This window comes from Eleutherodactylus coqui, chromosome 2 (genome assembly GCF_035609145.1).
Source record: "Eleutherodactylus coqui strain aEleCoq1 chromosome 2, aEleCoq1.hap1, whole genome shotgun sequence".
Classification (NCBI taxonomy): domain Eukaryota; kingdom Metazoa; phylum Chordata; class Amphibia; order Anura; family Eleutherodactylidae; genus Eleutherodactylus; species Eleutherodactylus coqui.
Genome location: NC_089838.1, coordinates 207,332,772 through 207,352,847, shown reverse-complemented (window position 1 = coordinate 207,352,847; position 20,076 = coordinate 207,332,772). Strand labels below are relative to the sequence as shown.

The following is a 20,076-nucleotide window of genomic DNA, read 5'->3' as shown; positions in this document are numbered from 1 at the left end:
ACACACTTAGCACTGCTACACGCAGGTAAACATTTATGTTTCCATAGTGAACATCGGGTCAATCTAGTAATATTTAGATGGCACGATCAGTAAAGGACTCATAAGCTAATCATAACCAATATCTGAATATAGTGTAGTAATGGACCTACAAGAAACTTAAAGGAATACTATTTACTTACCACTATGAGACGGTAGTATACTTCTCAGTACTATAAGGCCATTTGTGAGGTGAAATGTGAGCTTCTAGACCTACACTAGAACATGATTAGCAATATTCAGCATCTATATTCATTTCATTTGACTTTAGGTCACATAGTACAAGCCCTGCTCATGTGACAACTTACTTTCTCTATAAGGTTGTCATGGTCTGCTATTTAAAGAACCCGGCCAGTATACAGCTATATGGTTCTGGCCGCAATGTTTGGCCTGCTCATAGCTATGAGCAAGTAGTGTTCCTTTAACTTTTTTGCGTGTCTGTTGCTACACTTATAGTAGCAATTCAAATGGACCGCTTCATTGCTGCTATAGTTATAATAAAACCACAGTGATGCTGCTATACTCAGTTATTGTGTCCCCTTGATTATATGGGTCCTGTACTGACTGTGTCATTTAAGTATTATATTGAAATCTGCCTTTTACTTATGAATCTATATATGGCAGAAGGGTTAATCAGCCACCTCTCCGAAGCTGCATGCAGCAACTCATTTAGAGCATTTTTATGTCCCTTTAAAAAACAAAAGTGGATCATCTGTATTTACATGTCCACCAGAGGACTAAACATGGAGTACGTTAAGATTAATTAGTCTTTCAATTATGTGCAATAGTTGACGTGTAATCTTTTTCCTTCAACTAATTTACTTACCAGGAGTACATTTAATTTCTGTGTTAATTGATTCAGTACTCATGCACTGTTATACTTACCTTCATAGGATGCTCCCAGAGGTTGAGACTCCATTCAACTATTCCTTTCCAGGATAGGGGGCTTCCTTTTCCCTCTTCATATCCTTTGTCACTTAGATAATTCAAGAGCAGCTACTATTGGTAATGTTAAGCTTTTTAGATGTATATTTGAATCCTGTAGTAAAATTTGGAAGATACTATGTTTCGGAGTAACTAGTTTGCTGGTCAAATCTATGTAATTACCCAATATTGTATATGTGCATACTCTATTACAGATATACCTATTTATATACTTGACATTGTGTATAGTTGTAGTGTAAATATGTATTATTTGTGCATATGGGCAATTTTATATTATTTTTTTTCCTACCCTGATGAAGGAAAAATGTACATTTGTATTTCAACCAAGAGGGGTGTCCTCTCCGCATTTGTATATTACATATGTGCCCCATCCAAACCAGTTTCATTTTAGCCTGAGGAAAGGATCGATAGAAGACCCAAAAGCTTGCTGTAGCATCAAGTATTTTTGTTAGCCATTAAAAGCTATCATATCTACAAGATTACTTGGTTTTTCTCACTGAGAGCAATCACACTTTGCTCTACTGGCTAACATGGTGCCAAACCCCTTTTTTTTTGTTAAAGCTTGCCAAGTTTCACGATAATTCACTATTTTGGACCCACTGCACATATATGTCCTATAAAGACAATACCTTACTTGCATAACCATACAAAAACTTGTGGAGCAATTTATTCTGTTCTATATATGTATAAAGTATGAAGAGAGCCTAATGGTCCATTTATATGGGACGAGCTGTTAGGCAAATAACGTCCAGCAGCTCGTCCCAGTGAAGCTCGCTCCTTCCTGTGCTGCTACACAGGAGTGAATATTACTGGCATCGCTCACAATGCTGCCGGCATGGAGGCAGGGCAGCGGTGGAGCGTTCTCAGCCTGCCTGCCTCCATTCACAGCAAGCAGACAATCATTCAGAAGTGAAGACTACTGTCTATACTGAACTAATCGTAATTCAATTATCTGCATGCAGAAACTGAACAACTGAGCAATTCTCGTTCAGTCGCTGCATGCTTTTACAAAGGGTCGATTATCATTCAAATTCCCGCCGCAGCGTGGTATTCTGAATGATTGTAAGTGATTATTGTCCCGTGTAAAAAGGCTATAAGGCAGTAGGGGACTCAAACTTACACACAGCAATCCATTTTGTGAAATAAGATTGGTGTGACCGCTAGAGAAGTTAGCAAAAATGCACAAAGAGCAAATTACTACTTGGTGAATATCTCAGGACTCCCAAGGACCACGCTTAGCTCTCCATTGCTATCCAGCGATTACAATTTATATGCCATGTGGTTTAACTGGTCAGGCATGTTCAGTGCCTTCAAATTCCATAATGCCGACATAGTTTGTACAGTTGTGAATGCAAACTCGTCAGTAACTGGCAATGGGGCATTGTGGGAGATGGAGTTTCAAGTAATGTGAAAATCAGAAGCTGCCTGGAAAGCAGTGGTGGCGCAAGTTAGCAAAAAAGGTACTGGGGTTCAGTTTGATGATTTAGATGGACATTTGGAATAATGGTGATGAGTGGAAACAATTTTGCCCAGTATTCAGAATACTCCTTTAAGGGCTTTTACACAAACTTTGGCAACTCCACAAATAGTTGTGATTAACCATATACACAATAGTTTTGTGTACACATTTCCTATGCAAACCTATGAGCACAAGGTTAATAGAGCTGCTGCTCCATGGTTATAGACTACCAACAAGCTAGGTATATTATCCGATTCCACAGCCATGCATTACTCCTAAACACTGTAGAGGCATCTGAGGCTAGAGTAACTTAGTTTGCCACACACATGATACTATATACCCCTAAGCAGACTTCTGTTATTCATTTTCTCACAAATATCACAGCTTTAATAAATATGCGGATTAGAGAGGTGGTAGGGGACACAGGCGAGACGACTAAGAAGATGGATGGCAGGTCTTGAAAATAAAATGAGCAATACAATAATCAGTCTAAAATATAGTGAAACTTGGACTACAATAACAGATAAGGTTATTATTTTTTTCCATAAAATGTGCACATATGCTTTAAGATACTTTCTCCACTCTATGGACATGAGAAACACTACAATTTGCTGAAGATTCAAAAAAATAGGAGGGTTTCCAAAAACCTAGTAAAGCAAACCCACAGCCATACAAAAGATAGATATGACATACAAACAAACAAGCAGGCTGTCCACCATCAGGGCTGTCCGTGCTGCCACTTTGTTATTTTGAATTCGGTGCTCTTCTTGGGCTTGGGAGAATTGGACTTGTGACCTGGGGCGATTGGACCTAGGATTACTTTAGCATGGTTCATCACATAGTGAAATCTATGTATACAAGCAGCTTACCAGTAAAATTAATTTATTTGGTTACCCTAGAGTAGATCCTCAGGTATCTGTAGTGCATCTAATCTAGTGGTCGGTCATTATTAGCACTTAACTTAAGTTCTATTAGGTTCCTGATGAGGTCTGATATCTGACTGAAACGTGTCCAACCATTTATGTTGCTCATCAGATTCAATTCTAAGAATCAGGTTAGTAAGATCCTAGATAAAGACAGTTCCTTCTAGCTTCATCGAAGTCTGGAAGTATCAGTTTATTGCCCTAACATAGGGTGGTTCTTCTTTTAGTGGCTCAACCTGGCACTCTATTGATAGGCAGGAAGAGGTCGCAAGAATGTGGGTTATCGAGATCCCTTATATCTACCATGCTAGATGCATTGGAACTGATTCCATCTAATTGATGCACCTATCTATTCTCTTATAGTGCCTGGTGATATATTTGGCACTATCTATATTGCGCACTCTAGCTAGGAGCATAACTCTACCTCCTGGGGTGTTCATCCTACTGGGAGCCTCCTATAGCCTGCCTTTATGTATTCATTATTGGTTTCCCCAATGAGTGAGCCCTTGTAGAGGGTCATTTTGAGTGACCCTGGTTACTGACGCAGGGGGAATACCTTTTGTTTCTTTGTATCTCATGTCTATCTTTTATATGGCATGTAGGTTTTAGGTTTACATTTTTAAAAGTTAAGTTTTAAGGGTGCTTATCTGTGAAGGGCCTTTTTGAATAGTAAGTTCCCACTGCCTCAGTGATTTCTAGAGTAAAGCAAACCAGCTGATCACAAACCTCCATTTCACAAGTCCTACCTTGCTGAGGTCTTTCAGATACAGGTAACAAACTCCCAAATTGTGACAGACTTCCTAAACAAAAAATGCATGTGTGAATAAATAAAAAAAGGATATGTCATATTTAATATTAAAGCAGCAGTAAAACCTCAGAAGAGGAACAGTTTATTTTAGGTTTCTACATTTCATTTCTAGACATCCCTTAGGTCGCCTGCAAACAGCAGAGCCGGATTCCGCTTGTGGGGGCCTGTAGCGTAATCTAGCTCTGACCCTAGCCAGCGACCCCTGTGTACCTGTCCTTTCTTCGTTATCTGTACTACGGATGGTCGTACATGCGCAGTACAGACTTTTTTTTTTAAATACTCATTTTTCCCATGCAGTCGCAAGGCGATGAAGATGTGGATACCTGCGACCTATCCACAATGTCAATTGCGGAAGGGCCGTGGGTCAACAGCTTCCATTGACTTCAATAGAAGCTGTCCCGTGTAATCCATGCAAAAATAGAACATGCTGCAATTTTTCCTTCGCCACCGGAAATTGCCATTGATTTCCCCTCATGTGCAGGAAGAAGCACTTTTCCATAACATGTTACGAACGGTATTTGTTGTGGATCTGCGGTGCGGAGACCAGCTGCAGATTCCGCAATGCAAATCCAATCGTGTGCAGGTGGCCTTAGACCTGACCAAATCTTTCCTATTTCTAGGAGCCAGTAAAGAGCTGGTAACCCCTCTATACTCCTGCCCTGAATCACAGAGTGCTTGTCCCAAATATTCATCCTCTCTTCCCTGCAGTATTAGTAGTGTCACATATAAGGAGCTAAATTAGTGTCTGATCAAAACAATGAATGAATATAGCACTGGAAAGAAGGCCAGACCACAAGGATGTATGTTCAACTAACTCATCCATGTTAATCATGATTATCTACAACAAATGAGCACAGCCTTTTTATTCGGAGGTTTATATTACAAAAAAAAGTTAATATTCATACTAGCTTACTAGAGAAACATTGCTGCAGGTTTCCCCCTGCTACACTGTAATGGGTGAAGGTCGCTGTGAAAAACCACAACAAAAAAATTGTCATATTGGAGACCTTAAAATCTGCACCGCAAGTCAATTTCCATGCGGAAACTTTCTACAGCATGTGTGTGAGACTTACAAAATCTCATCCACTTGCTTCTACTGTATTCCAATGTTGATTTTACAAACACAAATCTGCAGCAACTCTGTTCCATATGGACTTAGGCCTCACGTCCATGGGCGGATCGGATTCCGCATTCAAGAGACTGCAGCAGAATCCAACCCTCCCTGTGGACACTGCAGGGCTTCTGCTTACCCGACCGCATCTTCTATTTTCTTCACTGCGGATGTGCCGTGGAATTTTCTTTTCAAGTCCTGCTTTCCCGCGGAATCCGCAGCCCTTCCATAATTCAATTACGGAAAGGCTACGGATTGGACAGCTTCCATTGACTTAGATAGAAGCCGTCTGTGTGGAAACCGCACTGAAATGAAGCATGCTGCGATTTATTTTGCGGACCTAAAGGTCCGCAAAACAAATCTGCATGCTGCGATTTACCCATGTTTCTCTATGTGCGGCTTGAACTGCGGATCATCGCAATTCAAGTCCGCCCGTGGACATTGGGCCTTAAACTAAAGGGTAAAGAAAAATAAGAGCATACATTGGCAAACATTGCAACCTGGAAGAACAGGTTTAAAATGTACTTAAAATAGTATGTAGGGAGAGGTTCACATCATACCCAATCTTTATTGTTCAGTCGTGCCGCCTCATTGTAAACCTCCACAGCTGCTCTGTGTTTTCCCAGCAAAAATCTGGAAAAAGAAAAAAAAAAAAAAAGACATCCATAAGACGTTCTAATCATTTAAAAATCAACAAATGAGGTTCTCTGTAATTAAAAGTACAGTATAATATAAACCTCTGTAACTTTCTAAGACTCTTTCCTTTTCATATTTTCACCTTTTTCAACATCTCTGCCGCCTGGGAATAGATACATACTGGTTTACAGTTTCAACACAGACCAAATATTTGTTACAGATGAGAAGTGAATATCATGGTATCTGGTTTAGACAATCGGCAATTAATTATATTGCCTGTTGATTTCTTACATTGTATCAGTATGGGTAAGCTCTAGCAGTCTAGACTCTAGAGTATAGTCCGTTTAGCTCACAACTGCACAGACTGAATACTAAATTGTATCCACCACTTTACTGTGAATGAGACTAGTTAAGTTGGAGTTTTCAGCTTCTGTATGTACAGAATGTTTCCACTGACTGACAAACAAATGAAGAATTAAAGCGACTCTGCTGGCCTGGACAAACAAGAATGGTCGCACTACTTCTCTGACTACCTGGTGTACTAGAGGTGATCAAGATTCTGTGAATCGAAACGCGTCTTCTTTGCTGTTTCACTAAGCACAATTATTGGAATAAAGCAGTAAAAGCATACATCTGTGATACGTCCCTTTCCTCCACATTGCTTTTCTTCAAAGTCAAGTGTAACCACCGGGACCGAGTGGCATGACGTAAGTATGCTTCACTGCAACCGACAATTGATCATATGGAATGCTTAACAGCGACTGAAGGTGAGACGTTTATCTAAATTTTATACCTGGTGTACTAGTATGCATCAGTAGACTAAGACACTACATGCTGCTCCGACGGGCCAGCACTGCTCACATGGTCAGAGCCAGTGTAGTGTCTTTGGACTAATGATACATAGTAATATACCGTGTACATCAGGTAGTCATAGAAGCTGGTGCAGCCATCTTTATTTCTCCAGGCCTGGTGGGTTGCTTTAAAACACAAAGTAGATGAAAACGTTGAATGACAAAGATGGCGGAGCGATCAGTTTTGAGTTTGGTGAGTTTAAGAAGAAGATATCTTTATATGCTGATGACATTATGTTTGTCCTTGTACATGTAGTTGCTTCTGATCAATCTATCCAATACTTGGGGAAAAATATATCTGCTAGTTGTAAAAGTTAGAAGGAAAGTAGTGTTTAAAAAAAAACAAACTCACTTTCCATTGCAAATAGAATAGCGTTAATTAATATCTGTCTTCTTCCTCTATTATATTTTTTTGGCTAACCCACCAATGTGGATAAGTTTTAAGATTTTTGATGGTTTATTCAGGAATTTTGTTTGGAGGGGATGAAAACTGAGAATTATGTTTTCATACCTTCAATATTCCTGTGATCAGTCGGTTCCAGACATTTAGGTCCCCTTCACACGGGCAATTTGAGCGTGCAATACACAGAGAATAGAACCCATTGCTTTCAATGGGTTCGTTCACACACACATTTTTACTGCATATCTTAATTGAGCAAAAATTTAAAAAAAAAATAAAACGCAGCATGCTCTATTTTCCTGCGCATTTCTGCACCCAAAATTCCCATAAAAGTTAATGGGGATACTCAAATGCGCGCAAAATACACTAGGAGATGCGTGAAGCACTACATAATTGTGCAAGAACACATCTGGAACTCAGACTAATTACCCATTCCAATTTGTGCATCTTTGTTTGCCGTGCGAAAATGAATATGGCTTGTGGGCGCAAAAGGTACAATAAAATACCCCGATGCATTTACAATAAAACATCATTCATTCCTCAAATACGCAGTGCTCAGGTGTGCGCAAATATGCATACGTTCATGTAAAGGTGGTCTTACAGCTATTTTTCAGTCACTCAGCTGAGGCACTTTGTCCTCTGGGGAAGACTCCAGTATTTACAGATTTTTTACCTACTCCCAGGGAATGCAGTTATCCCAATATAATACTAATATGTTGGAGATAGGGATATTTTTCTGTGACTCTGCTTAATAAAATCTATACCTTCAATATGATGTATAAAATTTGGTTTAACCTTAAGAAACTGTGTGGTATTACTGGTTGCTTCACCTTTATACCTATATGGAGGAATACTCATTTGAATGAAATCAATAAAATTCAGAAATTGCATTTTTGGGGAGAAAGGAGTATCCCAAATCTTGGTAAAATAATGTAAAGAGGAGAATGAAGTGGATGACATAATTTCATGGAGAAATATCATGTGGGACTCGGGAGTTTCTTATTCTATGGTCAGCTGCATTCCACAGACTCTCGAAAACTGAGATAAATAAAGATTAATAAGAGTGTGATGAAGGTGATAATGATTGAGGTGTTAGAATAATAACAAAGTTATATAAATGTCTTTGGAAGCAGAGCGTGAACCCTCTCACAGGGTTTCTTAGTACTCTAAAATGTTAAAAATTCTATCTAAAAGGGGAATCAAAATGTCCAAAATGCAATTTTTTTTAATAGTGATGATTCTCATATCTTCTGGTTGTGTCCCTATATGAGCTATTTTTGGAGGAAGGTGACCCAAGTGATTAATGAGTATAAGGTAGTTCTTCAACTGAATCCTATAATTCATATTTTGGGTGACACCTTTATGGTTGATGGAACTAGTTCTATGGGGATGGCTGTAGAGAAAGTATATTTTCTTGGGAGGAAATGCATTTTTAAATATAACTTTCTTTTTCCTTTTTTGTTGTTGAAATATGTTACCCTTCATTCAATTTTTATTATGCTTGATTGTTAGAATGGATTCTTTTTTATTATATGAATAAAAAGTTATTTTTTTAAAAGTTGTATGATTTACACTTTAGAAGTAAGAGTCATATACAGTGGGTCTTCAGACCATTTCACTTTTTTACATTTTGTTATGTTGTGGGCTTGTCCAAATTTTAAAAAAAAATGTTTCCCATCATTCTGCACTCAGTACTTCATAATGATAAAGTGAAAACAGAATGTTAGAAATCTTCGTAAAGTGTTTTAAAAATGAAAAACAAACATTTTGCATTGACACGGACACATATCCTATGGTATGGCACTTTAAATTGAGCTCTGAGGGCCTCTCATTTCTCTTGATCATCTTTGAGATGTTTCTACACCTTGATTGGAGTCCACCTGTGGTAAATTCAGGTGATTGGACATCATTTTAAAAGACACACCCCTGTCTATATAAGGTCTCACAGCTCACAATGCATATCAGATCCAAAAGCAAGATTTGAAGAGAAAAAGAGCTGCCTGGACCTCAGAGACAGGATTGTGTGTAGACACAGATCTGGAGAAGGCTACAAAAAAAATTTCTGCTACATTGAAAGTTTCCAAGACCACAGCGGCCTCCATAATTCTTAAATGGAAGACGTTTGGAACAACCAGGACTCTTCCCGAAGCTGGCTGACCCTCCTAAGTAATCAGGAGAGAAGGGCTTTGGTAAGAGAGGTGACCAATAACCAATGGTCACTCTGACTAAAGCTCCAAAGATCTTAGATGGAGAAGGAAGAAACTTTCAGAGGGTCAACCATCACTGCAGAACTCCACCAATCTGGCAGTAGCTAGAAAGACACATGAAAGTCCAACTGGAGTTTGCCAAGAAGGCACCTAAAAGAACTCAGAAACAGGATTCTCTAGTTCAATGAAACCAAGATTGGACTTTTTGGCGTTCCAATCAGTGACTGACAGCTGTCAATCAGTGCTAGGACCTCCCATTGGACTGTTCAGCTCAGAATGTGCAGAGGTAACATACAAGTTATACTAAATCTTTTCTCATAAACTATATATTACTCTGCTTAGCCCCTCCTGCTCTATAACATGCTGCAGTTTGGACAGCGTGTTTGAGCTGACCAATTCCCTTTAATTAAGTACTGAGTACAGGATCTGAATACTTATGTCAATGCAAAATGTTTTTCATTTAAAAAAGATTTACAAAGATTTCCTACATTCTCTTTTCATGTTGTCATTATGGGGTATTGAGTGCAGAATGACAGGGAATAACTTGATTTTTTTTATTTGCACAAGGCCATAACAGGATGTAAAAAGGTAAAAGAATCTGAAGACTTTCTGGACACACTGTTCATGACTAACATTAGTTTTAAAGTATCCCACTGTATTTATAATGTTGCTATAGCACATGTCTCTCTCATCTCAAAAGACTTTTTCAGAACTGCACCAGTGTTCTGGAATGTGCTGCCCAGACTATCTATCCATCTATATTTTACACATTTACAACCCCAATTCCAAAAAAGTTGGGACACTGTAAAGAAAAAGCAATGCAATGATTTGAAATTCTCATAACCATATTTTATTCACAGTAAAACATCTGAATTTGAAATTGAGACATTTTTCCATTTAATATAAAAATTTTTTGAATAATTTAGAAATTGATGGCAGCAACACATCTCACAGAAGTTGGGACTGCTGTAACAAATGGCTGGAAAATTAAGTGGTACTAATGAAAGGCAGCCGAAGGGTCAATTTTCTATTAAGTCCCAAGACTATGTATAACAAGAGCATATTAGAGAGGCAGAGTCTCTCAGAAGGAAAGAGGTTCACCAATTTGTGAAAAACTGCATCTAAAGACTGGCATTTCAGAAAAATGTTCTTCAATGTAAAATTGTAAAGACTTTGAATACCATATATTATATAAACATTAGAATCTTGAGAAATTAATGTGCTCAAATAACAAGACCAATGGTCAGTACTGGATGCTCGAGATCTATTGCATCCCTGTGAGGAGGCACTGCATTACAAACAGGCAAGAACTGTAATGCAATTCACTGCATGGGCTCAGGAATGCTTTCAGAAATCATTGCCTGAGAATACAGTATGCCATGCAATCCACAAATGCAAGTTAAGTTAAACCTGTGTCATGCAAAGAACTAGCTATATAAAAACACATTCCAGAAATGCTGATGTCTTCTATGGTCCAAAGCGCATTTAAAATGGTTTGAAGCAAAACAGAAAATTATATTTCAGCAAGATAATGCTAAACCACTTACTGCCTCCATCACAACAGCATGGCTTTGCAGTAGAGGAGTCTGGCTGATGAACCGGCCGATGAAACATTCCTCTCCCAAAACTCCAGCAATTGGTCTCCTCACTTCCCAGACGTTTACAGACTGTTGTAAGAAGAGAGGATGCTACATAGTAGGAGACATGGCACTGGCCCAACTTTTTTGAGATGTGTTGCTGCCATCAGTTTCTAAATGAAGTCATTTTTTTAAAATGAAAATGGAAAAACGTCTCATTTTGACCTTCTGATATATGTTCTATGAAGAATAAAATATGGTTATAAAAAAAAGAATTCCAAATTATTGCATGATTTTTTTCTTTATATTTTACACAGCGTCCTAACCTTTTTTGTAATTAGGGTTGTATATAGAGCATACTTATTCTGCAGTGCTGAACATCACTTGATGTCCCCATTGGGCTCACGGTCTAAGTTCACCTATTAGTATATTTTTGGAGTGTGGAAAAAAAAACCCATGTAAACATGGGGGGAACATACAAACTCTATGCAGATGTTGCCCTTGTAGGGATATGAACGCAAGACCACTGCACTACAAGGCAACAGTGCTAACTAGTGAGCCACCAATACCCAAGCCTTCATAACACTCTTGGCTGGGAGCCGTCACAACGCTCTGGGCTGTCATATGAGATGCCGGAGTGGGCCTCCCCCACATTGACCAGGTGCTTCAATGCCACAGTCCGCATTCACTGTGGCATTTAAGAAGTTAAAAAGCCACAATTGGAGCTAGCTCCAACCACAGCAGTTGCTGGCAGATGACATCAACAACTGATATCCGATGGGTATGAGGAGATCATAGCTCTGGAACCAACCTTCATACAACCCTTGCAACCTATCAGAGGTAGTTAATGGGTTAATACGGAAATGCAGCAAAAACAATCAGCTGGCATTTACTCCTATAGCACTGGGTATTGCAGGTATCCAACAAGTGAACCAGATGGAAAACAGAAAGCTGGGGTCCCTGGAGATACTGCTGAGGAGTCAAGAGCCAGGCTGGAGGAGTGCAGCAGCTTTTGTTCTTCTGTTGAAACAGACAGTGTAGAAAGAACCCAACACTTTCTGGACTGGACTAGTCTCTTCTTCACCATATAAGCTTTATATGGTATGTAACCCTGAGGAAGGAACTAGTGTAGTCGAAACTGGTGGGTTCTTTGTATAAAGTTTCAACAAAATACAAAAGCTTATACACCTCCAGCCTGGCTTTTGACTCCTCCTCAAGATGACTTTTGGAGACTCCAGTTTCCCGATTTCCCTCTGCTTCTGTTAGACTACAATCATATAAGGCTATGTAAACTTAAGTCACACTAAATAAAAAAGATGTAAGGTGGTACAGTAGGCAAAAAAATAAATCTTTGTTGTACAAATCATGATATGAATGTGTAATTTCAGGAATCTTACAGGGATCGAGCTACTTGTTTCAGGTTATCTGGACTGGTTGGATTCAAGATTGCACAAGTTTGGAAAAGTTCAAGAGATTCCTGGATTTTTCCTTCCAATCTTAGGATTAACGCTAGAAAGAAAAAATATTAGTTTGAAAGTGTTAAAATAATAACCTGATTGCTATAGTTAAAGGAGTATTCTGGGATATTTTTAATATTTGCCATTGATGACTAACTGGTACACTGTTTGGCTCCCCTCTAGCCTTCCTACCACATTCATTTAAAGGAGTATTCTAGGACATTTTTAACTTCTGCAATTGATAATTGTAAGGTCATCAATAGAGGATAATCGGGGACCCGTAGCTCAGATCCATGCCGATCGTCTGTGGTCAGAGAAGGAAGCAGAAAGTGCTGATCATAGTGCAGAGGCCTAGTTAATACTACAGCACAATTCCCACTGAATTCTACGGGAGCTGCCTGCGCCTGCAATACCAGCCCTGGAAGCCGTGCTATGGTCAACACTTTCTGCTTCCTCCTATGACCATAGCAACAGCGACACTAGGAATCAGCGTGGATCCGAGCGGTAGGTCCCCAATCATCATCTATGGACGACCCGACAGTCATCAATAGCAAAAATTAAAAGTATCCCGAAATACCCATCAAATGAATATGGCAAAATCCAAGGTAGAAAGCCTGGAGGGGTTAACTGTCTACAAGGATACATTACATGGTAAGCATAAATGGTAATAATGTGTCTAGAGGATAAATCTAGTGGTAAAAAGAATGAACATTCCAAGAAAAAACTGGAATATGTATGTAATATTCTTACCTTGCACATAGACTGCATATTCACACACCCCCTCTGTGACCTGTAGCTGTTCTTTAATCACAGCCTAGAAACATACAAAATTAATAAATCACGCACATTAATGTCTTCCTAGTCATCACCCATCTACTTCATGTATATAAATAAAGAGAATCTTGTTATTTGTATAGCGCCAACCTATTCCACAGCACTTTCAGGTAATTATTACATATTACCCCCCCCACCAAGCTGGGTTCTCATTTTACCGACCTCGGAACGATGGAAGGCTGAGTCAACCTTGAGCCGACTACCTGAATCATACGGGGATTGAACTTGCAAACCTTCAGGTCGTGGGCAAGAGCTTACACTCTGCGCCACACGAGGCTCGAACATTTCGCATACAAGGCTCTGTTCACACTAGCATAATCACAGGATCTATGGTCAATAGGACATATCTCCAATGATTTATCATGGTGCTTTTGACAGATCCATCTCTCCCCAGTTGAATTAAAACTAGTATGCCAGGTTTCAGTTTTAGTGATCAGATCACACTATTCTGACCATCAAAAACATAGAAACCTGATGCAGAAGGTGAACAGAGGCATGCACTTCTAGATTAGATTGCATAATAAACAGTCCACCAGAACTTACTTTGCAAGCATCATAGTCTTTATGGACATAGTGCAGGTGAATGAGCCAGTTGCGTCTTTCCAGGATAGGTAGGTCTGGAGCTGCAAATAGTTTACGACAACGGTTACACGAAGAATAAGTTACACTTTGAAAAGAAATCTCCATTTCTGTACAATATATTTACAACATTCCACAGGTAACTTTTTGTAAAACTTGAAGAGGCGATTGTTCCATTCATGTTATAGGACAACACAATATGAGGTTTTGTTGCTTTTCTATTATTTGCGGTGTGTTGCTTTACACTGTGTATGAGGACTGTTATTAACTGTTAATTTGTACTGTGTTCAGCTCTCATCAAAGAAGGAATTCAAAGGTCACTGTCATTTCAATAAGCATTTCCATACGTGTCTGCATTATCTCTTCCTTGATTAGACACAAATAACTATAATCTAAAGGTCTTGTAAATTATTAATATATAGCTGTACACGGTAATAGCAGTAAGTGCACGCAATACAAAACTCCATCAATAGTGCAAACAGCTCAATAATAGCCATTGGCAGATCATTCTGGTTGATGAGAATCCATACAGTATACAGAAACCCATGCAGGGGTCCATATGATGAGTGGTGACGATGCAGGAGGGATTTCTATATACTGTATCCTGAATGATCTGATAACTGCTGTTATTGAGCCGCTCACATTATTGATGAAGTTTTGTATTGCCTGCACTTACTGCTATTAGCTTGTATTGCTATATATTGATATATACAGCTACAATGTTCATTTGCAGAAGTAATTTATTGTGCATTTATTCAAAGATGGATGCCCGAGAGTCAATGGTGTCTGTTCAGTGCCGTTCAGTTCACTCATAAGATGATCTGCTCAGCCTGTGGACTCCATTTTCCTGCTCCCATAACGGAGCAGGAAACCAGAACCCACAACGATGATGTGAACACCGTCCAACAGTGTGTGTAGTCTGAATCTGCTGTGATGTATCAACCCCTGATTGGGTACTGGTGTACTTTGATGCCACTGGAAGTGGTGGGTGTACACCAGTGTTAGGCTGCTTGACAGCCAGGTGATGCCCCCACTTCCTGATTGGCTATTAGCAGCGGAGCTGGCCAGATTGACAGCGCAGGACGGGACGGAGAGTAGCGGGCTTCAGACACGGCCGTGCAAGTTCCGAGCAGCATGACTTAGGAGCATGGAAGGAGTTTTGTCATGGATGGAGGGTTAGGGTTGTTTCACAGTTAGTCGTACATAATGAGCGGTAGATGCTTCCATGTTAATGCCGGCCAGCTCACACATGAAAGGATTTACAGCTAATAATGTACACCTAACTGTGAAACAACCCCTAACCCTAACCCTCCATCCATTCATGACAATACTCCTTCCTACGACCTTGCAGCAGGCGGGCAATCAGGAGCTTTTCAGCCAATCAGGCACGGGGGCGTCACCTGGCTCTCAAGCAGTTTAACAGTGGTGTACACCCACCACCTCCGATGGCGTCAAGATACACCAGTACCCCCTGACTGTACTAACCTACTTCTTAGCACTGTAGAGGCATCTGTGATCAGAACAGGTCAGTGTTATTCAGGCTATCGAACCCCTCTTAGGACATATATATATATATATATATATATATATATATATATATATATATATATATATACACATACCTAAAAAGGTGCGCATACACTTTTATATGAAGCTTTTTAACAGCTTAGTCATTGGGGCTGGTAAAGTCTGCAACTTTGCTAAAACTCTGAAATATACGTATGGAGGTGTAGTCAGAAGATGATGAGGCTACCAACCTGTGATAAAACTACAATAGTCTGTATGCTGAGAATTTAAGTTTTGCCACAGCCAGTTGGAGAACACTAGTGTATACTGTCTACCACAAAGGGAATCTGTCAGCTAAGACACGCTGTCGAAACTGCAGGCAACATATTACATAGCTGAAGGAGCTGACCATATTGATATATAGTATTGAGGGAAAACATTCATTATGACCTGCATTTTATTCATTTATATCTCTGCACAGTTTGAGCTGTAGAGTCCAGTGGGCGGTCCTATCAGTGGCTGACAGCTACCCCTGTATGTAGTCATTCACAGACAGCTGTCAATCACTGATAGGACCGCCCACTGGACTAGTCAGCTCAGAAGGAGCAGTGATATACAATTTTGAGAAAAAAAGATTCAGTATAACTTGCCTTTTATTCATTTATATCCTCACAGCTTCTCCGGCTCTATAACATAATGCCAGCAGAATGGACTGCATTTTTAAACTGACAGGTTAACTTTAAGCAAAAGGCACAAAATGGAAAAATTACAGTACAGCTTCACTAATGACCTTTGGCTGGAACAGTACAAGAAAAATTATATAACAGAACAGAGGAAACAAGAGCAGACCCCCACCTTTTTTAACACGAGGTTTTCTTAAGTTTGCAGACTCAGGTGGGACCTGTGAAATAAAAGCCAAGTCAGAGGATGATTTAACAATGGAGCCACATATGGACCACAGACGAAGGTCTCTAACACTGGACAGGAGGATACGAGAATAAGGTAACAGTAGTTAGAACTGCAATGTTATTAGCTCTGTTATGGCAGCAAGGTTCTGACCCTAATATGGGGGGCACCTAAAAAATTACCAAAGTCTCCACAGAGCACCACATATCTATGTCTATCAGCAAATGTTGAAGGAAGCGCTCACCTCTTCTACATCCTTGTATCTCTTAAATGGTCACCACATTTTGAAACAACCTTTGTGAATATGATAGCAAACGTACAAACCACTTTATTTACCTAAAATGACATTTTTGAGTTGAAAAATCTCTTTAACCCCTTAACACTACGGGATGTAAATTTACATCCTGGAGGTTCGGAGTACGTATAGAGGGGGATCGGAGGTCAATCCCACACCATACAACGCAGGTGTCGGCTGTTTCTTATGGGCGACACCTACCCGCAACAGCTCCGATAAGCGGCACCGTTAATCCTTTAAGTGCCGCAGTCAATTCTGACAGCAGCATTTAAATACCCCAATTGATGCTCAGGAGTGCCGCACTGCCCACAGCGATAAGATCTCGGGGTGCCGTGCAGTTGCCATGGCACCCAAGGGACCCTCTGAAAGGTCCCAGTGCTGCCATTGCAGATTGCCACTGGTGTGGCTTGATAGATTGCCTGTCAGACTGCAGTATAATGTAATGCTATGGCAGGAGCGATCAAACCATTGCAAGTTCTTGTCCCCCTTGGGGACTAAAAAAAATTGTAAAAATTAGTTTCAAAAAGTTTTATTAGTTATTGAAAAATAAGAGGTAATAAAAGTAAAAAAAAAAAAAAAAACCTTTACCATATTTATAATAAAAGAATCTGAATAATAAAACTCCAAAATATATTTGTTATCACTGGGTCCGTAAAAGTCCGATCTATTGAAGTAACACATTATTTATCCCACATGGTCTGATGATTTTCTGTCATCAGAAAAAATAAAATAAAAACAATGCCAGAGAACTAGGATGAAACCAATATCGGGGAGAACAGACAAACTCGATGTAGATGTTGTCCTTGATCAGATTTCAAACTAGGACCCCAGCGCTGTAAAGCAACAGTGGTAACCAATGAGCCACTGTGCTGCTCATCAGTCATCTTTCCTGTATGGTCATCTGTAGAGACATTCAGAAACACTGTAATATGTCAAAGATGTGGCTACAAAAAAAAATATGCTCCAATATACGAGCATATGGCTCATTCCATTTAAAGAGAGAATTTTTGAAAAAAAATTAAAATATATTTGTTAATATTTTGATGATTTATGTTTTTATGACTCTTACAACAAGAGTTCTTATTCTCTAAGATGGCAGGAAGACAAACTTCTGCAAAAAAAAAATTTCAGTTCTTTGTGCTAAATGGCAAGTGAGTTATGGGGTAACAGACAGGACAACTGTTTGCTCTGTCCTGTCTGTTACTATACGAAAAAATAAATTAGGGGTGTTAAGAACTAACAGATCAGAACAAGTACAAAACAGACAATCTTTTAAGAGTATACTGAAAATAATGCGAAAGAGTCTTGATTATATATTAACTAGAAGAACAGAAATTTTTGAAAAAGCAAGCATTCTGAAATTGCGATTCATTTGCATATCCTGTCTGTTACAAAAACTCACATATAAAAAAAAAAATTAAAAATGTGAAAAAATGTGTGTGTGCGCGCGTGTCCTGTCCGTTACTATGGAATGCACCATATATGTTTCTTACAACCCACGACAGCTCCGATAGGCAGCGCCACTGAACGGAGCTATTAACTCTTTAAATGCCACAGTCACTTCTGACAGCAGCATTTAAATGCCCTGATCGATGTTCAAGAGTCCAGCACTGACCCCATGATCTTACAAGGAAATACACAGAACAATCAAATATCGCTGAACTGCCGAGCTGGGGCACTTTCTCTCTGTACATACCTCTTACTAAGGGCAGCTTCACACGAGCGTAATTCGCTGTGTGCTGCCCGCATAGGACATTGTGTACTTGCTGTGTGCCACCAATCGCACATTGCACGCCAAGAAAGAACATACTGCGAGCTTTATTTCACACATTATGTTTGAGTAGCAACATGGAAGCCTGTGGCAGATTGGAACAGCAGGTTTTGCGCGCATCATATGCTGTCACCACACGTTCATGCAAAAAAGCCCTAAGGATGGGTCTACAAGTGACAACTATCATCCGAGTAGTCACTACAGCGAGTTTATAGTGTAGGAACAGCAGTTATTTGTGTACTTCTACAAAACGATTCTTGTTTACTTGTTACATTTCATGATGGCCGACGCGCCCGACACCCGCGAAGTTGTTGGCCAGTCGCTGATATACAAACGATTCCCTGTTCACGCCAGCTGACATTAATCAACCAGAGACTTTTTTTTTCCTGGTGCGCTGGAACTAAAGGGCCATTTACACAGGACAATTATGGTGCAAAATTGGTTTAAAGAAATGAAAATGCGCAATAATTGCTACATTTAAATGCAAAATACGTATTTACTTTTCATTTGTCACTCACTTTCAACCCGCATAAAAATCATCAACGCTCCGTTCACTTCTCGCTGCGTGTAATCGCTCCTCGCTTCACATAACAGTCAGCAACAATCTGCCTGCCTACACGTTCTGCACGAGTGCGAACAACTAGCGGTGACATCCGCCGCTCATGCAGCCATTTAGACAGGCGGATTGTCCCGTGTAAACGAAGCAACTAGTAAACGAACGCCCGTCGCCGAGTTGGTGGCCGTGTTTACACAGAACAGCCATCACTTACTGATTATGCGGATGAGTTGTTCCACTAATGCCCTGTGATCAGATCTCTCCACATGACACTAATCCTCGGGAGCTGCCAGCAACACTCACACGTCACATAACACCCTCCTCCGGCTCATCCCCGACACCGCCAGCTATAAAACATCATGTCTTCATTCTGCCTGCTGTCACCATACTGCTCTACAGCTAATGTTACCGCCATACATTACCGTCGTCAGGGTATCCTCCGCCATCACTTCACAGGATAAAGTAGCGGTTTAGTAACCAAGACAACAGCATTTACATCACTTCCGGCGATCGCACCCTCTTATTCTGTCCGCCGGAAACGGAGCTTTAGACATTTGGTTCCGCTTTCTGCCGGAGCTAACTTCTGTTCCTGCTCCCAGTGCTGCGGCTTCCAGACTTCCCACACTGGAGGCCATGAGCCACATGTATATAATGTAACTTCTTTATGGTGAGCGCAACACACTAGCTGGTATGTGCTGGAGCCCCTGTTGCTGTGGTCCCCATATGCAGCTGCACAGATAAAACCCTTCTTGTCTTGTTTCCAGGGACACGTGTGCTTAGCTGTAGTTAGCACCCCTTGGACACTTTCACACAGGGCGCTATTATTTTGTGTTCTGCACCCAAATCCACAGCTTATTCCACAGCTGCAAAATGGGCACAGTGCCCACGGGTGGATATTTGCTGCGGAATCCAGAGAGGGCGTTCTGCACCACTGCTGCAAAACACACTAAAATAGAGCAGACAGCGTTACAAAATTGTAGCTTTAGAAACACTGCGTTCAAATTCTAGTCTGTGAAGCTCCGTTGAAATCAGTGGAGGCGTTTTACAGCGTTTAGCGCAGCGTTTGAAGCGCTGTGGTAAACACTGTAAAAAGCGTTGTGTGTGAGAGTGGCCTAAAACTGCAGGTCTTGTAAGGCCCGGCTCACATGGGAAGACCAGATTCTGCATGTGGAAGGCGCGCAGTGGATTTTAGCTGTGAGCCCAACCGGCGACCCTGTGT

At 40.2% G+C, this 20,076-nt stretch overlaps 1 protein-coding gene across 1 annotated transcript in view; it reads right to left on the bottom strand.

Moving 5' to 3' along the window:
- Positions 1-19,339, bottom strand: part of BBS4 (Bardet-Biedl syndrome 4) — a 38,598-nt gene extending 19,259 nt beyond the window's left edge. The window contains exons 1-7 of the mRNA XM_066592341.1: positions 19,280-19,339; positions 16,185-16,230; positions 13,788-13,867; positions 13,161-13,224; positions 12,351-12,462; positions 5,843-5,915; positions 4,110-4,163 (exon numbers count right to left, since the gene is read on the bottom strand). Of these exons, the coding sequence (XP_066448438.1) occupies positions 4,110-4,163; positions 5,843-5,915; positions 12,351-12,462; positions 13,161-13,224; positions 13,788-13,867; positions 16,185-16,230; positions 19,280-19,303 (453 nt within the window). The 5' untranslated portion in view covers positions 19,304-19,339. The remainder of the gene's footprint in view (positions 1-4,109; positions 4,164-5,842; positions 5,916-12,350; positions 12,463-13,160; positions 13,225-13,787; positions 13,868-16,184; positions 16,231-19,279) is intronic.
- Positions 19,340-20,076: the final 737 nt, after the last annotated feature.